General features: G+C 49.4%; 6 protein-coding genes across 6 annotated transcripts; 4 read left to right on the top strand and 2 right to left on the bottom strand.

Moving 5' to 3' along the window:
* Positions 1-3451: 3451 nt before the first annotated feature.
* Positions 3452-4876, top strand: BKA67DRAFT_537654 (phosphoserine phosphatase serb; the record flags this gene model as incomplete). The annotated part of the gene is made up of 1 exon (XM_046100359.1): positions 3452-4876. One exon carries the CDS (start codon positions 3452-3454, stop codon positions 4874-4876), a length of 1425 nt encoding a protein of 474 aa, XP_045956076.1.
* A 799-nt stretch (positions 4877-5675) lies between these two features.
* On the bottom strand, positions 5676-6548 carry BKA67DRAFT_571936 (uncharacterized protein). The gene is made up of 4 exons (XM_046103259.1): positions 6343-6548; positions 6177-6228; positions 5923-6107; positions 5676-5861 (listed from the first exon to the last, which is right to left on the bottom strand). The coding sequence occupies exons 1-4, from the start codon at positions 6475-6477 to the stop codon at positions 5817-5819; spliced, it is 417 nt and encodes a 138-aa protein (XP_045956075.1). The 5' UTR covers positions 6478-6548; the 3' UTR covers positions 5676-5816.
* Positions 6549-7512: 964 nt separating this feature from the next.
* Positions 7513-9989, top strand: BKA67DRAFT_338243 (DHHC palmitoyltransferase-domain-containing protein). Its single transcript, XM_046096278.1, has 2 exons — positions 7513-8919; positions 8980-9989. The coding sequence occupies exons 1-2, from the start codon at positions 7702-7704 to the stop codon at positions 9763-9765; spliced, it is 2004 nt and encodes a 667-aa protein (XP_045956074.1). The 5' UTR covers positions 7513-7701; the 3' UTR covers positions 9766-9989.
* Positions 9990-10770: 781 nt separating this feature from the next.
* BKA67DRAFT_521438 (rhamnogalacturonate lyase) lies at positions 10771-12561 on the top strand (the record flags this gene model as incomplete). The annotated part of the gene is made up of 2 exons (XM_046098277.1): positions 10771-10981; positions 11045-12561. The coding sequence occupies 2 exons, from the start codon at positions 10771-10773 to the stop codon at positions 12559-12561; spliced, it is 1728 nt and encodes a 575-aa protein (XP_045956073.1).
* Positions 12562-13530: 969 nt separating this feature from the next.
* Positions 13531-14533, top strand: BKA67DRAFT_537650 (methyltransferase TYW3-domain-containing protein; the record flags this gene model as incomplete). The annotated part of the gene is made up of 2 exons (XM_046100358.1): positions 13531-13992; positions 14051-14533. 2 exons carry the CDS (start codon positions 13531-13533, stop codon positions 14531-14533), a joined length of 945 nt encoding a protein of 314 aa, XP_045956072.1.
* Positions 14461-15383, bottom strand: BKA67DRAFT_571932 (uncharacterized protein). Its single transcript, XM_046103258.1, has 3 exons — positions 15261-15383; positions 15145-15202; positions 14461-15083 (listed from the first exon to the last, which is right to left on the bottom strand). The coding sequence occupies exons 1-3, from the start codon at positions 15314-15316 to the stop codon at positions 14700-14702; spliced, it is 498 nt and encodes a 165-aa protein (XP_045956071.1). The 5' UTR covers positions 15317-15383; the 3' UTR covers positions 14461-14699.
* Positions 15384-18159: the final 2776 nt, after the last annotated feature.

Here is an 18159-nt window from a genome sequence, read left to right as displayed (position 1 = left end):
GATTGCGTGATTGAGGCCATGTCAGACTAAACCTTTGAGCCATCACGTTGGCCGGGCCGGCGTCGATGTCGTGATATTTCGAGCGCTGAGCCGCTCGTGCTGCAGGGCGAGCAGCCACCGACAGCCAGGGCTTACCGTGCCCGATACCCACTTCAGCCGCACCCCGACACCCTCGTTGGTTTGGCAACGTCTTAAAAACGCTCTGGATACGTAATGAATAACAGCTATTAACCCGAAAATATGCTATGTACATATAAGATGCTGCGTCTCTACACTGTTCCTTTTGTTTTCGCCATTGAGATTGTCTTCGCCATTGAGATTGTCTTCGCCATTGAGATTGTCTTCGCCATTGAGAATGTCATTACAGCCTATGTGGCTGGTATGCATTTGCAACACACTCTCAACTGAGTTTGTATTATTTGATTCAATTTGAAATCAAGAACTTCGAGGAGAGTGCGACATTGAAATTCAAATGTCCTCCCCATTTACGGGCTCATCTATACAGTCTGGGTCGCATCCACCAGCATTTATGTCGATGTTTTCTTTTCCCGTGACATGCGACTTGTGCTATTCTGCTGCCCTACCCATGACAGCCCAGCAAATAGAGCACGTTGCTTAAAGTGTATCTAACACATGATGTTGTCATTAACGCAGCAGGTGCAATATAAATGTTCACCTCGCCCTATCCCAATGACTGTCAGTCTGTCAAGTTCAGAACGCAACGTATGGAAGCCCTGCCGTCGTGCTGTATTGCTCTATTGTTATTATCAGTAGTCCCAGATCATGGCGTCACTACGACAAGGGCAGCTGCATTTGCTGTAGTATTTGAAAGGAGGAGTTTATATGTAAGAGCGCACATGGTAAATGCCTCCATTACCCGTATTGTGCATACATGATGAGAATTCATTTGCTGTAAGATCTACCTGGGTAATTACGGAAAAGTAGATATTCCCCTCCTGTTGATCACTGAAGTTCAGAAATCACTCTACCCATTGACCTGGCACAACAACTCAAGCTCGTTCAATCCCTTCCTGGAACTCTCCCCCTACTTTCCCAAACGGCACATTCCATTCAAGACCGACCATCCGAGGCGGGCCCATGCGTGTTGCGCAAAGGTATGACTACCCAGCTGTTGGCGTCCATCATTCCAACTTTCACCGTTTGCATTACATAGTATGGGCCCAAATGTCGAGCTTGCCGCATGACATTTATAAAGTAGGTCCATAGAATGCGAGGTCCATTCAGAGCTTGCCCAGGATCGAAAGCCAACATCGCACAGCCGGCATGACCTGCTTCTGTTGAGTATCTGCTGAGTACAGCGAATACTTTTGAGAGAGAGCTGCGTCCGTCTAGTTTTTGTTCTCATTCGTGGAAGCTCCCTTGGATGACAAAAGCCAGAGCGGAGCATTGAAAGAAAAAGGCCATGCGATTGTCGTTTGGATGTCGCAAAAGGAGTGTAGGCCACGGATCCAGCATCCCAATTAACAAGCCGCTGAAATACCTGCCATCCAATTGCGGTACAGCCAATAGGCATACCTGGTAGTGATCGTATTTCACCGCTCTTGGCATATTTCTATTTAGAACGACCACCGCAAACGTGTGATACCGGATAATCCAGGTTACTTTTTTATCCTTCGAAGCCAGCAACCTCCCCTGTATTTGTTCAAGCTTTGTCTGATGTGTTTTGGCTTACGAGAGCACGCTCCTGCTGCTGCGCTGCTGTCCACTGTCCGACTATGACTTGAGGCTAGGGTTTCATCACTGCCCCGTATGATATGCGTGGGACATCGCTAAACCTAGTATCAGTGATCTTTACATCATGCAGCTCTATAGCACAAGTGTCAACAATCCAACAGCCCCCCCTATCCGAATCTCAAAATCTACCAGAGTCTGCCCCTTCAGAATAATCTTCACCTTGGCCGGCCAGCCCGCGCTTGAACTTCTTCTAGGTCGAGATTTGGGCAGTTATATCATCAAGAAGATTTGTTAAGCTCCGAAGTGGCTTGCTGCAATATTCGGTGCTGCATTGCGTCACTGTGTCGTCAAATAACAAGATATTGATAACGGCACGTCGTGTGCTGGGATCGTTTTCTATGTCTTGTATGAGAGGCACCAGGATCTAGATCTAAGTCATCAGCTATTGAATTATATCAGGCACATTCTGTATCTCGTCTCACAGAGACTTGGGTTTCGGTATTGTACTGCCTCCTTTAAAGGCGACTTCTGCTAGGGTGATCGCATTTACAACCACATCAAACAACTCTGCTATGATAATATAATCCTTTCAAATTTCTGGGCACTATTATGATGGTCTCGAAAGACTGCTTATGGCATGGAAGATGTTAGGCTTGAAAACTGCGCAGAGGTTCGGGTTGAGGTTGCCCAAAGGATTGTTTGGGGGTTGTGTGAAAGCCTTGCATGACTGCTGCATGATTGAAGAGCTAGTTAGATTGAAACATTGTAACAGCTATTCGGTTTCTAGGCAATGTCGTCTATCAACCAAGCGATCCCACCCAGCTCTGAGCGATACTTCCTGGACACTGAAAAGGATTTTATGAGCTTAACTATACTCGTGGCATTTGTTAGAACAATGGGATCAGGTACCTAGATTTGCCTGTAGTCCAAATCTGGCCATGATACTGCGACCTGGAGTAATAGAAAGAAGTCTCAGATAGAAGTACGCTAATGTTAGTATGAGTAAAAGAGGTTATGCGGTTTGATGTGATGCGACTCCGAGCATGTGTGCTTCACCACCGAAGGTGATGTTCTATGTAGTAATTATGGCTAAGCCATAGAGCTGATACGTCCGAAAGGATAAGGTCACATCGTGATCTAATACGAGTGACAACAAAATGGAGCTCCCACGATACTTCGAGTCGCATTTGGTACCTAGAGGACCTTTTCATCGCCGGACCGCGCATAAAGGCTATCAAGTTGATCGTTTGCCCTCGAATATACTTCAAGGCGTATAGAAAACAACCTTAAGATGTACTTCAAGTTTCTCATATCATGCATACCTCTTTAGTACATTTTTGAAGCCATCGTGACGGAGCGGAGTGTCCGTATTGTTCGCTCCGCCGGTGGTTCTAATGCGGCCGTAGGCGGTCCCACCGTCTCTGATTGGCTTCGCGGCGTCTGCCGAACGAAAAAGGCGCGCACTACCCTCGAAGCGGACAGATCCCTGAAGATCTCTGCTCTTTGGTGGTGAAATGACCTGAGAAGTGGAGGTTTGACGCATTTCCACTCAGCCTCGTTTTGTCTACTGTGACGATAGAGCACACCCAACCCACCTAACACCTGTCGCAGCATCTCGCTTTCTCGTTGCAAGTTCTGTCCGCTGAGGAGAATTCGGTTACTGGCTTGAGGGTTCATTGAGTTTCAAGGCATTTCCTCGTTCCTTTTACACTTTGCTATCCTTTGTAAACCTTATTACACATTGCCTGAGATCAATATGTCTGAAGGTAGCCCCGCCAAAACTACTCCTCCCGCCGCCCGCCCGCAGTTGGGCGGCATGCGAAGCAGTTCTTATCTGCAAACCAATCAACAATATCAAGGGCCTCACAAGCCTGAAAGCCATTTCGGCATCGATACCGTGGTCGAAGATTTGAACAATGCTAGACTGTCTCCAGCCAAGCCCTTCAGCCCTTTCAACGGCGTGCCGTCCAAGGAGGAGCCACCCCGCATAGTAGATGGTGGTAGCCACGACTACACGCACCCGAACTGCTCTCCCGCGAAGGGAGAGAGGAGCAATCGCCTGATTGCAACGCTCACATACAAGGCGACAAGCCCGCGCGCCGCCAATGTGGTCCCGTCACCTCGGCTGGCAGGCTCAGACTCAGACATTCCTGCCAATCTTGCGCCGACGACCGACATTGATGAGTTCCCTCTCGAGCCGCCCGGTGCTGGCGAGCCCGAGCCTCTCGATCATTTGTATGGCTCGTACATCTCCCCGCTATGCATAACATCCTTCCTTCACCTCATGTCAACTTTTCCCCTCCCGCCGGGAGTTACGGAGATTACCTCGTCGCATCGATGCCTCGACGACCCGGTCCACCCTAACATTGTGGAACTTACGCTGTCGCCGGCTCCTTCGCTCGATTACCTGCCCCTGGCAGATCTCCGGAGACATGAGTTGATCTATCGTTTCGAGCGGGAATGGAACATCGACGTGGCGCTTCAGCGCGATACACTTTGGAGGCGGCACCCTCGGCTCGTAGTCTTTGATATGGACTCCACTCTTATCACACAAGAGGTTATTGACCTCATGGCCGCCACGATCAAGGACCCACCGAATCTGGCGGAGAAGATTGCCGACATCACACATCGTGCCATGAATGGAGAGTTGGAGTTCGAGTCTGCCTTTAAAGAGCGTGTTGCGCTTCTCAAGGGCCTTCCCGAGACAGTTTTTGAGCAACTACACCCTGTTCTCGACGTGACGAAGGGGGTGCCCCAGCTTCTCAAGGCTCTCAAGAGATTGGGGGTCAAGACTGCTGTATTCTCAGGCGGATTCCAACCACTGACGGGATGGCTTGCCGGGCAGCTCGGCATTGACTATGCGTACGCCAACCAGGTGGAGATCGACAGCGACGGCAGGTTCACCGGCGAAGTCAAGGGTGTCATTGTTGGAAGAGAGCAGAAGAAGAAGCTTCTCATCGAGACCGCGGCGAAGGAGGGCATCGCACTAGAGCAAACCGTCGCCGTAGGTGATGGTGCGAATGACCTGTCTATGCTTGCTACTGCCGGTCTCGGCGTGGCATGGAACGCTAAGCCTCGCGTGCAGATGGAGGCCAGCGCAAGGCTCAACGGCGAGTCTATGACTGACTTGTTGTACCTATTCGGTTTCACGCGTGAGGAGATTGAGCTCCTCACTGAATAGTGGTGGTTTTGGTCAAACTCGGAATCAGGGACATGGGACTTTACCTGGCTAGAAGCTCAGGATGAAGTACCAGAGACTTTGCCTACTTACAGCCTTCTAAGTAGACCTTATGAATTTGATGAGAGAGAAAACAAGTCCATGTTGTGATGCGACGCGTGATCGACCGAGCGCCTCTTATAGTTAGTCGCCTGTTGGGAATCAGGATTCTCATCAATCGCCCACAAAAGAAAACACATAATACGTCATTTCATGTATGTCATATGTCTTTTTATAGTCACAACTGGCGTCTTTTCGATAGGGGCACGGTGGTACGTGCAGATGTAGTGCCATTGCAACGTGCGGGCGATGGTCATCTGGGCCAAGTGGATATTGCGACAAAGCGCCTTCGTAAGACACTCACGTATGCCGTTGTGTTCTCTCAAAAAGTACATTACAGGCAGGGTGCTGTGCGAGACCTCTCAACTACGATGTCACTATTGAGTTTCTCTGAAAAAGACCAAATAGTACCTCTGCTTAAGTCGAAGCGAACTGGTGCCGATGATACGTGACTTTCACCATACGTTAGATAGGAAGTACAATTTCTCCGAGGTCATGACTGTGGATATCAGCTCATCCCGTTTAACTGTCCATTCCTGGTATTGAAGGATTCAAATCTTGACAGCCTCTTTCACTCTTACGAGCCGTGACCACCCATCATAACTTATACGGGTAACGAGGAGTTTTAATAGCGTATGATACCAGGAAAATGATCACGGTGCATGCTGAACTGGCATTATGCACGAGTGAGCGAGAAAAAAAAATTTCGGAAGAGGGATGAGCGTCCAGTGATGATCCAATGCTTGATTTGGTTATGTACAAATGGAATGAGGTCCCAAGTCGTCTAATTTAGTCTCTTAACACACTGCTTCCAGTGTTCGCACACCTATAACTTGTTCGCATCCTAGTAGCCGTCCTTGCCCCATTTGTTGTACTTGTCGTGCAGGTTCTGTTCTGCGTTAGTATTCTGTGTTGTGTTTCCGCGGAGACGAGATGCGTGCGGTCCATACCTTGGGGAGGTTGACATCGGGAATGACAACAACGTTGACAGCGCTGGGAGCGTCCTTGGGGGCGGCGCTGGTGTCACCACCGGGGTGGTACTGGTACTTGCCGTCCCCGGAACCGGACTCCCAGGGCATACCGCCCTTGGTCATGCCGACTTGGGCCTCAGAGGTAGACTTGGTAGGAGTTCGGCCTGGTGAAACTGTATGAGCAAAGCTTGCTTCTGGTAAAGAGTCTTTTTTTTTCTTTCAAATAGGCGTACCGAAGTAGAGACCGGCACCACCGAGAGCGAGGCACATGATACCGCCGAGAATCTATTACCAGCTTAGTCAATATATATTTCCGAATGATAGTGCTCCGAATTTGGGCCTTTTTCATGTCCGAGTTGAACAGGGGCCGGTGGACCGAGGAATCGGGATATGACGCACGAAAAGTTCGGGGTTGCGCTTTGTCTCGCCCTTGAGGGCCTCGTCACCAGCTCGGCGAGCGGTGGTGGTGGTGAAGGTTCTGCTGGAGAAGGCCTTGCTCGAGAGAGCGGCACGGCGGGCGATCATAGAGGCCATGGCGTCGTGTGTTTCTATCGTCAGATTTGTTGTGGTAGAAGGTGTTTAGAGGGTGTCGTATGATTGACTGCACTAAAACTGCTCTCCGAGCTCCAAAGGCCGACCGATGAGGTCGGGGGTGATTCGATTGGTCAATGCCACCCTCAGGCGCCCAGGCACCAACAGTCCAGCCTGGATTGATTCAAGCCACAGGTGCCACAAACGCCACAAATGCGGTGCTTCCTTCTCTCGGCAGCGGCCAAATGAGGAGGCCCGTGCTTGCAGCATTAGTCTGCATTACACACGGGATAACTATGTCGTGTAACTAATATCACAGCAGCGGGTCGAAGCCCGCCAGGCAAACCGTGGACTTGGAGCCAATAAACTGGGGATGGAACGGAGGCCAAGAAAATACTGTACAGTAGAAGAGCTCAGCTTTCCCATGCGGGACGAGCTGGAAACTGATGGTTCCAATGCCGCAGATGTAGAAATACATATTCTATCAAGTCCTACAGATATACCACAGATGCGCTGCAATCAAACAATTCACATGCTCACTTTCTGTCTCCATCCAATGACATCTCTGTCAGGGATCTTTTGATATGCAAGCAACGGGATGCTAGGAAATTAAAGAGCCCGTGCTCCCAATGACCTTGACCCAAGGACGAGCTTTTGCATGCAACTCGCTGCACCTCTGGGGGGGTCTTTGCGTCTTTGCGCGTTGCCCATCTCCAAACGTCCATGGACAAACGAGCGCGGGCTTTGCCATTTCTTCTTTCAACTCTATTTCGACCAACATAAACCCACGAGTTTCTGACTAGCATCTCTGCTGCGCAGACTGCAACAAGAAGCAACCACACACTCATTCATCTAACTAGTACTAAACTTAGCCCGCTCTTTTGCATAATATCGTTTCTCCCGTATCATCCGACCCGTCTTGCCCTTCACTCCGTGTTCTACGATATCTTCCATCCATTGCTTCCCAACCATCAGCGCGCCGTCGCATTGTAGTTCGAGTCCCTGCATACATCCAGCAAGGCCAACCACTACCGAACCGTCGCTCCTTTTTCGCCCCTGCTGCTGCCATCTGCCCGTGTACCAAACCATATATATTTTGAACAAGAACACATTGCGCCTTGTGTGACATAAGCGGAACGGCATGACAGAAGCAACACGGTAGCCGCAAAGCAATTCGCAACGTCAACTAGCGACTGCGCATACTTTTGACCATCTTAGCCGTCTGCCATGACTACCAACAACTTACGAGGAGGTGGGCCGGCCACCTCAGAGGAGAGCGACTTCCCACGACCTCAATTTCCCGCTGGACCTCCAAGTATAATATCCTCCCGCATGACGGACATTGCATCCGAGGATGGAGATCGTTTTGCGGAAGAGCAACCACCAGCCACTACTGGTAACCCACAAAGGAGAAGTCTCATAGGGTCGGAATCGCGCCCCGGAACCGCCAGGACAGGCTTGTCTTCTTCCAGAGGTGCATGGTCACAAGCGACACCGCTACGGCGAGGGTTCCAAAGAGGGAGTCTGAGTGGCAGCATATCTGGTTCCACGTCTGGTCGACCGCCAAGCTCAACAAGCAAAAGCCACGTCCCGTCACTGACGTCGCATGCCTTCTTTCATCCCATGAGTTCACAAAAACTCCAAGCGCAGAGGGGCGCATCGAGACCGTCCACTATGAACCAGCAACAAGGGACCATAGAAGATGCTGCTGCCGAGAACCATGCTCATATTGCACAGCAGCGTGGCATGACCGCAAGTCCGATTCATCGCATTGCACGGGAGCCTGTCGACGACGCTGACATTCAGCCACCGCCTTCAAGAGGGACAGAAATGACCGAACAGGAGACCTATGATAGAATAACCGCCAACACGAGCCCTACCCACGGTCATACGGCAGGCAGTCTCAGCGATAGTCTACGGCCTTTGCATCGAAAACCAGCTGAGGCTCTCAACCTGAGCATAGATGTCGATAAGAGCAAAAACCAGAATCTTGGTGCCAACATATCGACTCCCATGAAGTCACCACGGTCGTTCAGGTCCAACTTTTTGAGCCCCAAAGGAGAGTCAGCAAACCAGAACCGCACCATGGCCGGTGCCGAGAAGCTTTCCTCTGGCGCATCATCACCACAGCTTACACCGGTTGGTACCGCCACACGTACTGATAAGGACAAAATTATACAAGGCAAACACCCCAGTCTTGGTCGCAATCACGAATACTTTGAGGGAAACACATTTTTCTGCATTGGGGGGCGGCTTCAGAACACACGGCACCGTCCCATCAATATCGCTACAGGTTCATTCGTCGTGATACCGGCTATCTTGTTCTTTGCCTTTTCAGCGCCTTACCTATGGTATCAGGTCTCACCAGCGGTTCCTATTGTGTTCGCCTACATATTCTATATCTGTATATCTTCTTTTCTTCATGCATCAGGATCTGACCCCGGGGTATGTACAAACCACCCTGCTTTGACCAAGGTTGCGCTATCTTGCTAACTTGTTCTCTAGATCTTACCGCGCAATCTGCACCAGTTTCCGCCCCCGGCTAATGACGAAGATCCTCTACGGCTGGCACCACCCATGAATGATTGGACACTTATCAAATCGGCCGAGTCCAGTACTGCCGCTATGGAGGTTCCAACTAAATATTGCAAGACTTGCCAAATCTGGCGTCCACCTCGAGCTCATCATTGCCGACTATGTGATAATTGTGTCGAAACACAGGATCATCACTGCGTTTGGTTGAACAACTGCGTTGGTCGCCGCAACTATCGTTACTTCTTTACCTTCGTCACTTCAGCATCATTACTGGCCGCGTACCTGTTCGGCGCCTCGCTGGCCCAGATTCTCTTATATGCGAAGAACGAGGGCGTATCGGTCGGTTCAGCAATCGACCATTTTCGAGTCCCATTCGCTATGCTCATCTATGGGATAATCGCTTTCATATATCCTGCTGCTTTGATGGGTTATCACGTGTTCCTCATGGCTAGAGGCGAGTCAACACGAGAATTCCTGAACTCTCACAAATTCCTCAAGAAAGACCGTTACCGTCCATTCACCCAGAGTAGTGCGTGGAAGAACTGGGCCGTTGTTCTTTGCCGCCCGCGCCCACCAACATACTATCGATTCAAGAATCGGTTTGAAGAAGGAGATCAGCGGTTAGCTGCCAAAAAGGTTCAACATATCGCCAGAATTTCGGGCAACGGACAAGAGATGGAAATGCAAGATGTGCCGCCGTCATCTTCAGGTTTCCAAGGCCCGGTATCTTTGCGAAGCGACCGTAACGCGACATAATTTTTTTATTTCTTTTTTCGGGGTTCAAAGTTGTTTTCGTTGCTTTCCTGGCAACATGTATGTATGGCTGCCCGTCTTGTATTTACTGTGTAATGTCTTCACCTCTATACCCCCAGTCACTTTCTTCATGTACTATAAGCGAAAAGAATCGATTCTGCAAAGCCAGTGTCACAGACAAAAGCAATATAAAAGCGATAGCGAGATTAGCTCTAATCAGATGTACGTCTTGATGTAGCGTCATACACTTCGTGTCGGGTGTTTTGCGGGGAGAATAGAGTGACGAGGAGGATAAACTCCGGGATGTGATCCTTTTGTCCATTAATGCTGCCACAGATGGCGAGATCCTCGCGTCAAATGGTATATACCGACTTCGGATACCGAGCTGCGTCGGCTGTAGTCGATACCAAGTCTTCCTGCCTGCCTGCATAATTTTGATAGCCCACCATGCATCACGACACGCCAACCCCCTGTAGCTGAGATCACATCCCCTGATGCTTGCCTCGCCCCGGACTGCATTGCCCCGAGCTTGGCAGACCAATATGCGGAGCCCCACAACCCCCAATCATTGTGTCTTTGACAACCTAAAGCCACGTTTTTTCCACATATCATATCCTATGCAGCATGGACTACGAAATGATAAAATTAGCCTTATGCGGGGAAATTGTAATTCTCCATGGAAACTTGGGGTAATCAATGAGATAATGGGCTCTATCACGCCGGAAAGATTCACTACACCTGAACATACCCTGCCAAGATTCCAGGTTATTGTTGTCGCCCCGGTCATTGGGCAAGTTTGGTTCCGAGAATGATCAATCGTGATTGCTTTCGATCAAGATCAACACTGAGTATATATAGGCTAGGATGGCTACCTGGGTAACGTCAACAATGCTTGGCATAGTAGCCGATTTTGGGTACCGTCTCTTTTACCGCTTTTGTTCTTGAGACTCTTGTTAAAGAGCCTCGCTCCAAACTCAGATCGGTACCATGAAGATGTTCATCGCTTCAATGGCAAGTCTGCTTGTCGGCGGAGTCTCTGGGTACATATTGCCACCTCGTGCGGCGCCTACTGGCCCGTTCTTACGACAAGTTGACAATGCGACTTGGGTTATTGGTAACGAGCTATGGAATCTCACACAAGGTCAGACCTATGGCGTCAAGCTATACTATAAGGACCACGATTGTGTTGGTGATGCTGTTGGGCACTATGTCAGCTACAGTAAGTCGTTCATCCAAATTGCATTGCCTGATGGCCGTCGATGCTAATCATGATGCATCTCAGATGGCGCCGCAAGTAACTTGAATTGGACTTCCGCCTCCATCGTCAACGAAGGCAATATTGACGGTAAAAAGTACATCGACATCAGGTTCACTGCTAAGGAAGGTGACTTTCACTGGGTTATTCAGTCTGGACTTACCGGGGCCTACCAATACTTTGTGAATCACGCCCTGCCGACCCTTGGCGAGTTCCGCACTCTCTGGCGTCTCGATAACACCACGTTCCCGAACGGGAAAACCGATGTCAGAGATGAGCCTCTCCCGCCCCTAGACGAGTACCTTGCAAACCTCAAGGTGCAGGACGAGACATGGTCCAAGCCCGACGGCTCAGGCTATATTACCAAGTATGACTTCACATCGTGGATCCGCACACAAACCTACTACGGTGTTTATGGTGATAGCTTTGGCAGTTGGTACATAAATGCTGGCAAAGACTACTACAATGGCAACCACCTGAAGCAGGAGCTGATGGTGCACCGCGAATCAGCCACCGGTGACGCCGTCCAGCTCAACATGATTCATGGTACACACTTCATGGTTTCTTCGTCTGATGTCTTCCCTGACGGCAAGCTCTGGGGGCCCTGGCTTTGGTACCTCAACGACGGATCTAAAGACGACGCCGCGGCGCGCGCCGTGGATGAATTCTCCTCATGGCCGTACGCCTGGTTCGAGGACGCCGACTACCAAACCCGGGGCTCAGTCAAGGGCAAGCTTGTGCTCTCGGACGGCCGCCCGGCTACTAACGCCGCCGTATACCTCGGCGACAATACGCCCAACAAGACGGCACTCGACGCAGGTTCCGATTACTACTACACGGGCTACGCAGATGCCGAGGGCAACTTCGAGTTCAAGGACGTCCGCGTCGGCAGCTACGGGCTGCAGGCCTGGTCCAACGGCAGTGAGATCGCCGACGTGACGACGTCGCTGATTCAGAACGACGTCGTCGTCTCGGAAAACCACGCCACCGACCTCAATACCCTCGAGTGGCGCGTCTCTGACAAAAAGGCCCTGTTCCAGATCGGCGAGTTCGACCGGTACAGCTACGGCTTCGCGTACGGCGGCTCGCCGCACGCGCACGCAGTCGTGGACAATTGCCCGGCCAATCTGAATTTCACCGTCGGTCAGAGCGCGACCGAGGATTGGTGTTTCGGGCAGGGCAAGATCGGCAACTGGAGCATCGCATTCGACATCGACTCGCTTCCTTGCACGGCCGCCAACCAGACGGCCAAGCTGATCGTCTCGCTGGCCGGCTACTCGTCGGGCGTCAGCTCGACCATCTGGGCCAATGACGTCAACATCGGCAATCTGACGAGCGGCCTGACGACCACCAATGCCACGACGGGGCTGGTCAGCGACCCCTCGCTGTACAGAAGCGGCACCGCGGCTGGTGAGTGGAGATATTTCGAGTTTCCGTTCAGGGCGAGCGTGCTGGGGAAAGGGTCAAATGAGATTGTCTTTCAGGTCACAAAGAATACGACTTGGCATGGATTCATGTGGGATGGCATCAAGCTTGAGTGGTAAAATTTAGACTATTTTATATATATAATAGTTAATTTAGTTATATGAGTTGATTAATACAACTGAGAGATACTCTCGGTTGTGAGTACGAAAATCCCCTGGTCGCTTTGTCGCGTTCAGGAATATCGAATCGATTTACGGAGTAAGAGACCTTTCGTGAAGGTTAACATTGCAGTGAAACTGCGGTTTTCAAAGCCATATTAATAAAATCACCTGCATATATCGTATCAGAAAATGTGTCTCTTCGCTGTGTCTGGATGCTATTGGTCTCTTTCAGTCTTTGAGAAAAATCTTTACTGTGACGTGTGTTTGGTACAGGAATCAACAATTTGCAGCGCAATAATATGACCGGATCTCTGTAGTGCTTGATCGGGCTACACGATAATTATAATTATAACCATATACGTCCCTATATGAGATCAAACATAGCAGACTAGATTAAGTCCACGTTTTTATGGAATTTCGTGTGTTTTATACTTTCGTGTATTACTTATGTTGGGTTTAAGAAATTCAGAATCTTAGAGAACAACAGTTGTAAAAATGAAACAAGCGATTTTATACAGATTTTAAACTATAATATATGGGCATTTTTTTGGAGCGAAATTCGTAGACTAATGAAGCTAGGAGCTGAAATTCGGAAGTTGCAAAACTTCCCTACATTGTTCCCTAGATACATGGCTCCATGAGAATTCACGGGCTAATAAATTTTCTGTTATTCTGAGGCACATATTTCTTAGTTTGTGAGAAATGATTCGTTCCAGTCCACAACATGTACGATTTATAGATTACGATGTGTGAGGTCCCGGGATTCACGTGATGCCCCAATAAGTCTCAATTGAATACCCACTCCACAATTACCCAAATTCTACGCAGAAAGTACACGTCAATCTTCCATACTCTGAGATTTATTTAATAATTGAATTTATTTTCTTGACGTTTCTGGCCTTTTGCCTGGGCCAGTTTACTACAAACATGCGGAGTCTCCCACAGCCCCCACAAAGCTTCCTGCAGAAGAAGAGCAAAATTTTGGAGCAGCTCTCAATCCCGGATACCGAGTACACAGACGCATCACCCAAAGGCTCGGTGGATGTTGGGATCAGAGAACTAATCGATGAACTCAACGGCTTAGAGGGATTTGTGACAACCAGCAGCTGTGCGGGACGGGTCAGTGTTTTTGTGGAGGGAAAGAAGGCTGCGGAGGGCGCCAGTCAGGAGAACCAAGATGAAGAAGGGGCGCGAACAGCTACAGTTGCTGGTGTCGGCGGTAAAGGGGGAGGAGGCCATTGGCTCTTTGTCAGTCATGATCCGGTCGAGGTCGAGGACGGAAAGACATTGGACGATCTTTTCGGGTTGAAAAACCAAGACGCATCTGGCGACACCACGACTGGTGACAATGAGGCAGCTCGACTTATACACTTCAAGTTCGAGCCAATGGTGAGTTACAGACCGGTTTTTGCGTATCTCATATCAGTATCAGCTAATTCTCTCACAGATTCTACATGTTTTGACTGCATCTCTAGAGCACGCTCAGCTTCTGCTCAAGTGCGGTCATCAAGCAGGCTTCCGAGAAACTGGTGCGTTGAACCTGACGGCTGCTGGAGGAGAAGCTGTCACCCCGATCGTGGCTATTAGAACCATGGGCCTTGGGCTGGAATCACTGGTTGGCATTCAGAAAGGAGACCTAATACAACGAACCGTTACGCCAGATTACCTGCAAACGCTGCTGGATATCAGCCATGACAGGTTCGCTGAGAACTCGAAGCGAATCCAGCGGTTTCGTGCGGCAATCTTCGAGGCTGCTCAGCCACCAAAGAAGAAGGATGGGACGGAGTGGGAAGATGCTGCAGCTCGAAGGGAGAGGAAAAAAGCACAGGGGCTTCGAAGAAAGGCTGAAATGGAGGCTGCGAGAAATCAAGGCCAGACCTCTGATAAGGCTGAACCTCTAGACCTAGCCCTAAATTCAGACCTGACATGACCAATAATACCGACATCGCCGTTTCATGATAGTGACGCAGTGAACCATTCCGTCTACCTGGCCTTTTGTATGACCTCTATGTTGTAGTTGTACATATCAACAAAGGGGCATTCTGTTCCCCTTCTATCGCTGAGCAAGCATGATTCTTGATGCTGAAGCCGCAGATTTATCGCACAACTCTCTCGACCCACTCCTTCTCAAGCCTCCTGACCTCCTCCTTGAAGTCCTCGACCTCCTTCCAGCAGTTCAGCGGCCGACGATCGTTGGCGAGCAAGCACTGGACGACCTGGCTCCTCGACTTCTCGACGCTCTCAGGCAGATCGCGAAGTTGTTTCCGCTTCTCAAGTCTCGTTCTAAGTGCCTCGACCTCCTTAGAGACCGTCTGTCTACTGTTTCCGGCCTCCTTTTGGGCATCAGCCTCTGTGATCTCGGAAGCCTTCTTGCGGGCGGCTGCGAGTGCCTCAGATTCTTGTGAAGAGAGCTTCTTCAGCTCTTCGGCGACGCGAGCTTGAACGGCGAGTTCGAGGCTTTGTGCACGGGATGTGTCGGTCTGGATGTGGCTGTTAGATACAAATCTCTGGCGCGGATCGCACTGCACATAGAATCCATACCTCAGTGCTTCCTTGCAGCGACTCGACAATGTCCTGGGATACGCCTATGGGTCCGGAACTAAAGTGTCGCATGAGCAATGAGTCCTCAAATCAATTGGCTCCAGGGAGACACGTACGCTTTCCAGACGTGCGAGGCCTGGCCGCTGGCCGGCTTAGAGGAGCTCGAGCCCATGGTTGTGATGGTCAATGGCTGGCTGCGAAAGTTGCGCCTTTAGGGTTCCGCGATAGTGAAGCTGCAGCTTTGTTCTGCTGCTAATATTTCGAGGTTCGGAGTGACCCGGCTAACCTTAGCGACCGCCAACCTTCAAAGTGACGTACCGACTAGTCGTGGTCCGTGCGCAAGGCCCAAGCATATGTACGTACGAATCCGTAAATATGTAACGACCAACGCCAAATGTCGAAAGCTGTACTTGTATACGAGTACAGCTGACTTCAAGGTAGCATCCCTACGGTAAAATCGGTTATCAGGTAATTCCATGAACTTTCTATGTGGCCACCGGCAATAGTGTTCAGATAGCAGCACTTCCTGGTGGCCTGGCAGCAAGTCAGTGTCGGTGACTACATCAGATTGGCATTGCAATCAGACCATAAACCGGAGTATTTCTTTATTCCCAGCCCTCTAACACATTTATTTTTATTTTTCTTACTAATTGTTTTTTCTACCAGACCATTTATACCAGACTATTCCAGAATGTAATTTCAATGTGTACTCATGATGTGGGTGTCGGCATATACTATCACAGGGAGCCGTATGCCTGATATTGCGGTTAGAATACAGGGTGCATTTTAGCAGTGATACATCTCCTTGTCTTTGTATTATTTCTCTGTTTTGCCTGTCATATGTTTACCTTGGGTGGCCCTTTGCTATAGGCCGCTCACGCAGCATCTGTAATCACGTTTTTAATCATTGCACTTATGATGAATCATGGTCGTTAATACTATGCAATATCCAACCTGATTGCAATGCTTCACAAAGCCCGGATTTACCAACCTGGCCACTCAACGCTATTCGAATGGGCAGTACATCCTCCGTGGGTGGTCAGTTTCGGTATCTAGCACCGTTTCAGTATTTAGTACTACGAGCAGACATTGCGCTTGCGCTCAGGAATGTTTGAGAGTAGGAACCCAAGTATCAGACTTTCACGTGTTAGGCACAAGGCAGTGATATTTGGTTCATGGCGTCTATTGCTGGTCGCCCTGCTTTATTTATGCTCAAGTCGCCCAGAATATGCCGATACTGGATTGCATCTAGTCTAGAGCAAAAGGCATATCGTAGACACTTCTGGCATGATACCAACATGCACGAGATCTTCTCATGTATGGCCAGTCCTCATATTGTTTAAAATCATTTTCTTTTGTGTGCCCAGAAAGCCTTGCTAATACGTTGTCAAAGACCATAGCCAAGAACAATCTACGAAGCCGATTATCATGTATTCAAATCAATATCAATGTGCGTTTCAGTGCGAGTTGCTGGCTCGGATGGTTCTTGTTACCTAACAATCAGGCTGCATGAATTCGTATGAATTGAATAACTGTGCCAATCAAAATTTGCAGCTCAACAGTCCATTCGCCGATTTGTGAACCGCACCAGAATCTGACCTTTTACAACACAACCCCTCCAACCATTTAATCTTCGACGACTCTTCTATCCACCACAAATTTTATCCTTCACTCCCAAACATTTATTCGACCTCGTCGATACTGTTCTCAAAGATATTTCAGGACGACGACGTTAGTCACTCGTTAGTACTCGTCGAGCTGAATATCTAGGTTGTTGCCTAGAAGCAGAATTTTGGTCACGAAGATTCTTTTTCGTCGACCTTTACTTATCACGATCATCTCACCATCAACCATCATCACACAAGCTGATCGCCGACTCACTATTTCAGATCTTCATCTGGAGATCACATTCATTTTTTTTATTAACGTTTTGAATCGGCGATTTGTCACCATCAGACGACTGCAACTCGGCGACAAACACATACAGCCTGCCACTACCATCAGCTGGCCGCCCAAAATTTTCCGTAGAGCTTGGGACGTTCAAACAAGTGTTTTGTCCTCCTTCGAGCTCACATTGGGAAGGCATCACGGGTTTTTAAGCTATTGTGGCTTGAGTCTCTGCGTTGGACAGCTTGGTATAGCTAGAACAGCTCCGAAAGCTGGCAACTACGTTGGGGACCACAAACGGCAGGTGCGCCAGATTGCGACGAGACTTCAATTAAAATATCACTATAACTTCCTGGTCATCGAGGCACCAGTATTGAAATATCTGACTGGAATTTTGGTTCCATTTGGATACCGATTCCTGACAAGCACGAGAGATCTTGCCCGCCAAGAATCGCAGTTGCCGTGTTTTGAGAATTTAGGAGTGGAAGTTCATTCCTGGAGGTCAGTTTGAACGGCCTAGACGACACGAATGGCTTGGGCAGCACCGTAAACAAACGTTCTTATTGCCAAGGCAGTTACCGTCCGTCCCGTCTCGCAGTCGACGTTGCCGATCGCTTCTCTCGTGGAGCCAGCGGGATCATCTAGCAGTATTTCTGAGAACTGTCCCGCATATCAGCAGACTACGTCTAGTTCAGAACGTGGGCCGTATTGCAGCGCAGGTTAGTGATTGTACCGTGTTTCTGCGTTGCTTTCAATATCATCATTCCTTTGATTGTATGGGCCAAGTCATTGGTTCATGTCAGAACGTCGAAAAGTCGACACAATGCAGCATGTTCTGGATGCAGTGCTACACCTCCTTTTGGTCTCAGCATAGCCTTGCTATGAGCGACTAAACTAAGGGATTCCATGAACATTGCCATCATCTCAGCCGGATTCGCCGCTTTCGTCAACCATACGAGTACCGTGTGGAAGCTATAATTATAAGCTTGGTATTCTCCTCGGACATTCCTCACGGGGACAATCATCGAGCGTGTCGTCCAAGTTCTTATCGAGTAGAACATATTTCTACGTTGAGATTCTCAAATTGGCCATTATGCCTCCTTGAGGACTTTGCTAAGGATGGGGTCG

Source organism: Truncatella angustata (assembly GCF_020726525.1).
Source record: "Truncatella angustata strain MPI-SDFR-AT-0073 chromosome Unknown BKA67scaffold_6, whole genome shotgun sequence".
NCBI classification, from domain to species: domain Eukaryota; kingdom Fungi; phylum Ascomycota; class Sordariomycetes; order Amphisphaeriales; family Sporocadaceae; genus Truncatella; species Truncatella angustata.
Note: the sequence above shows the minus strand (reverse complement) of the source record. Positions and strands in the feature narration are given on the sequence as shown.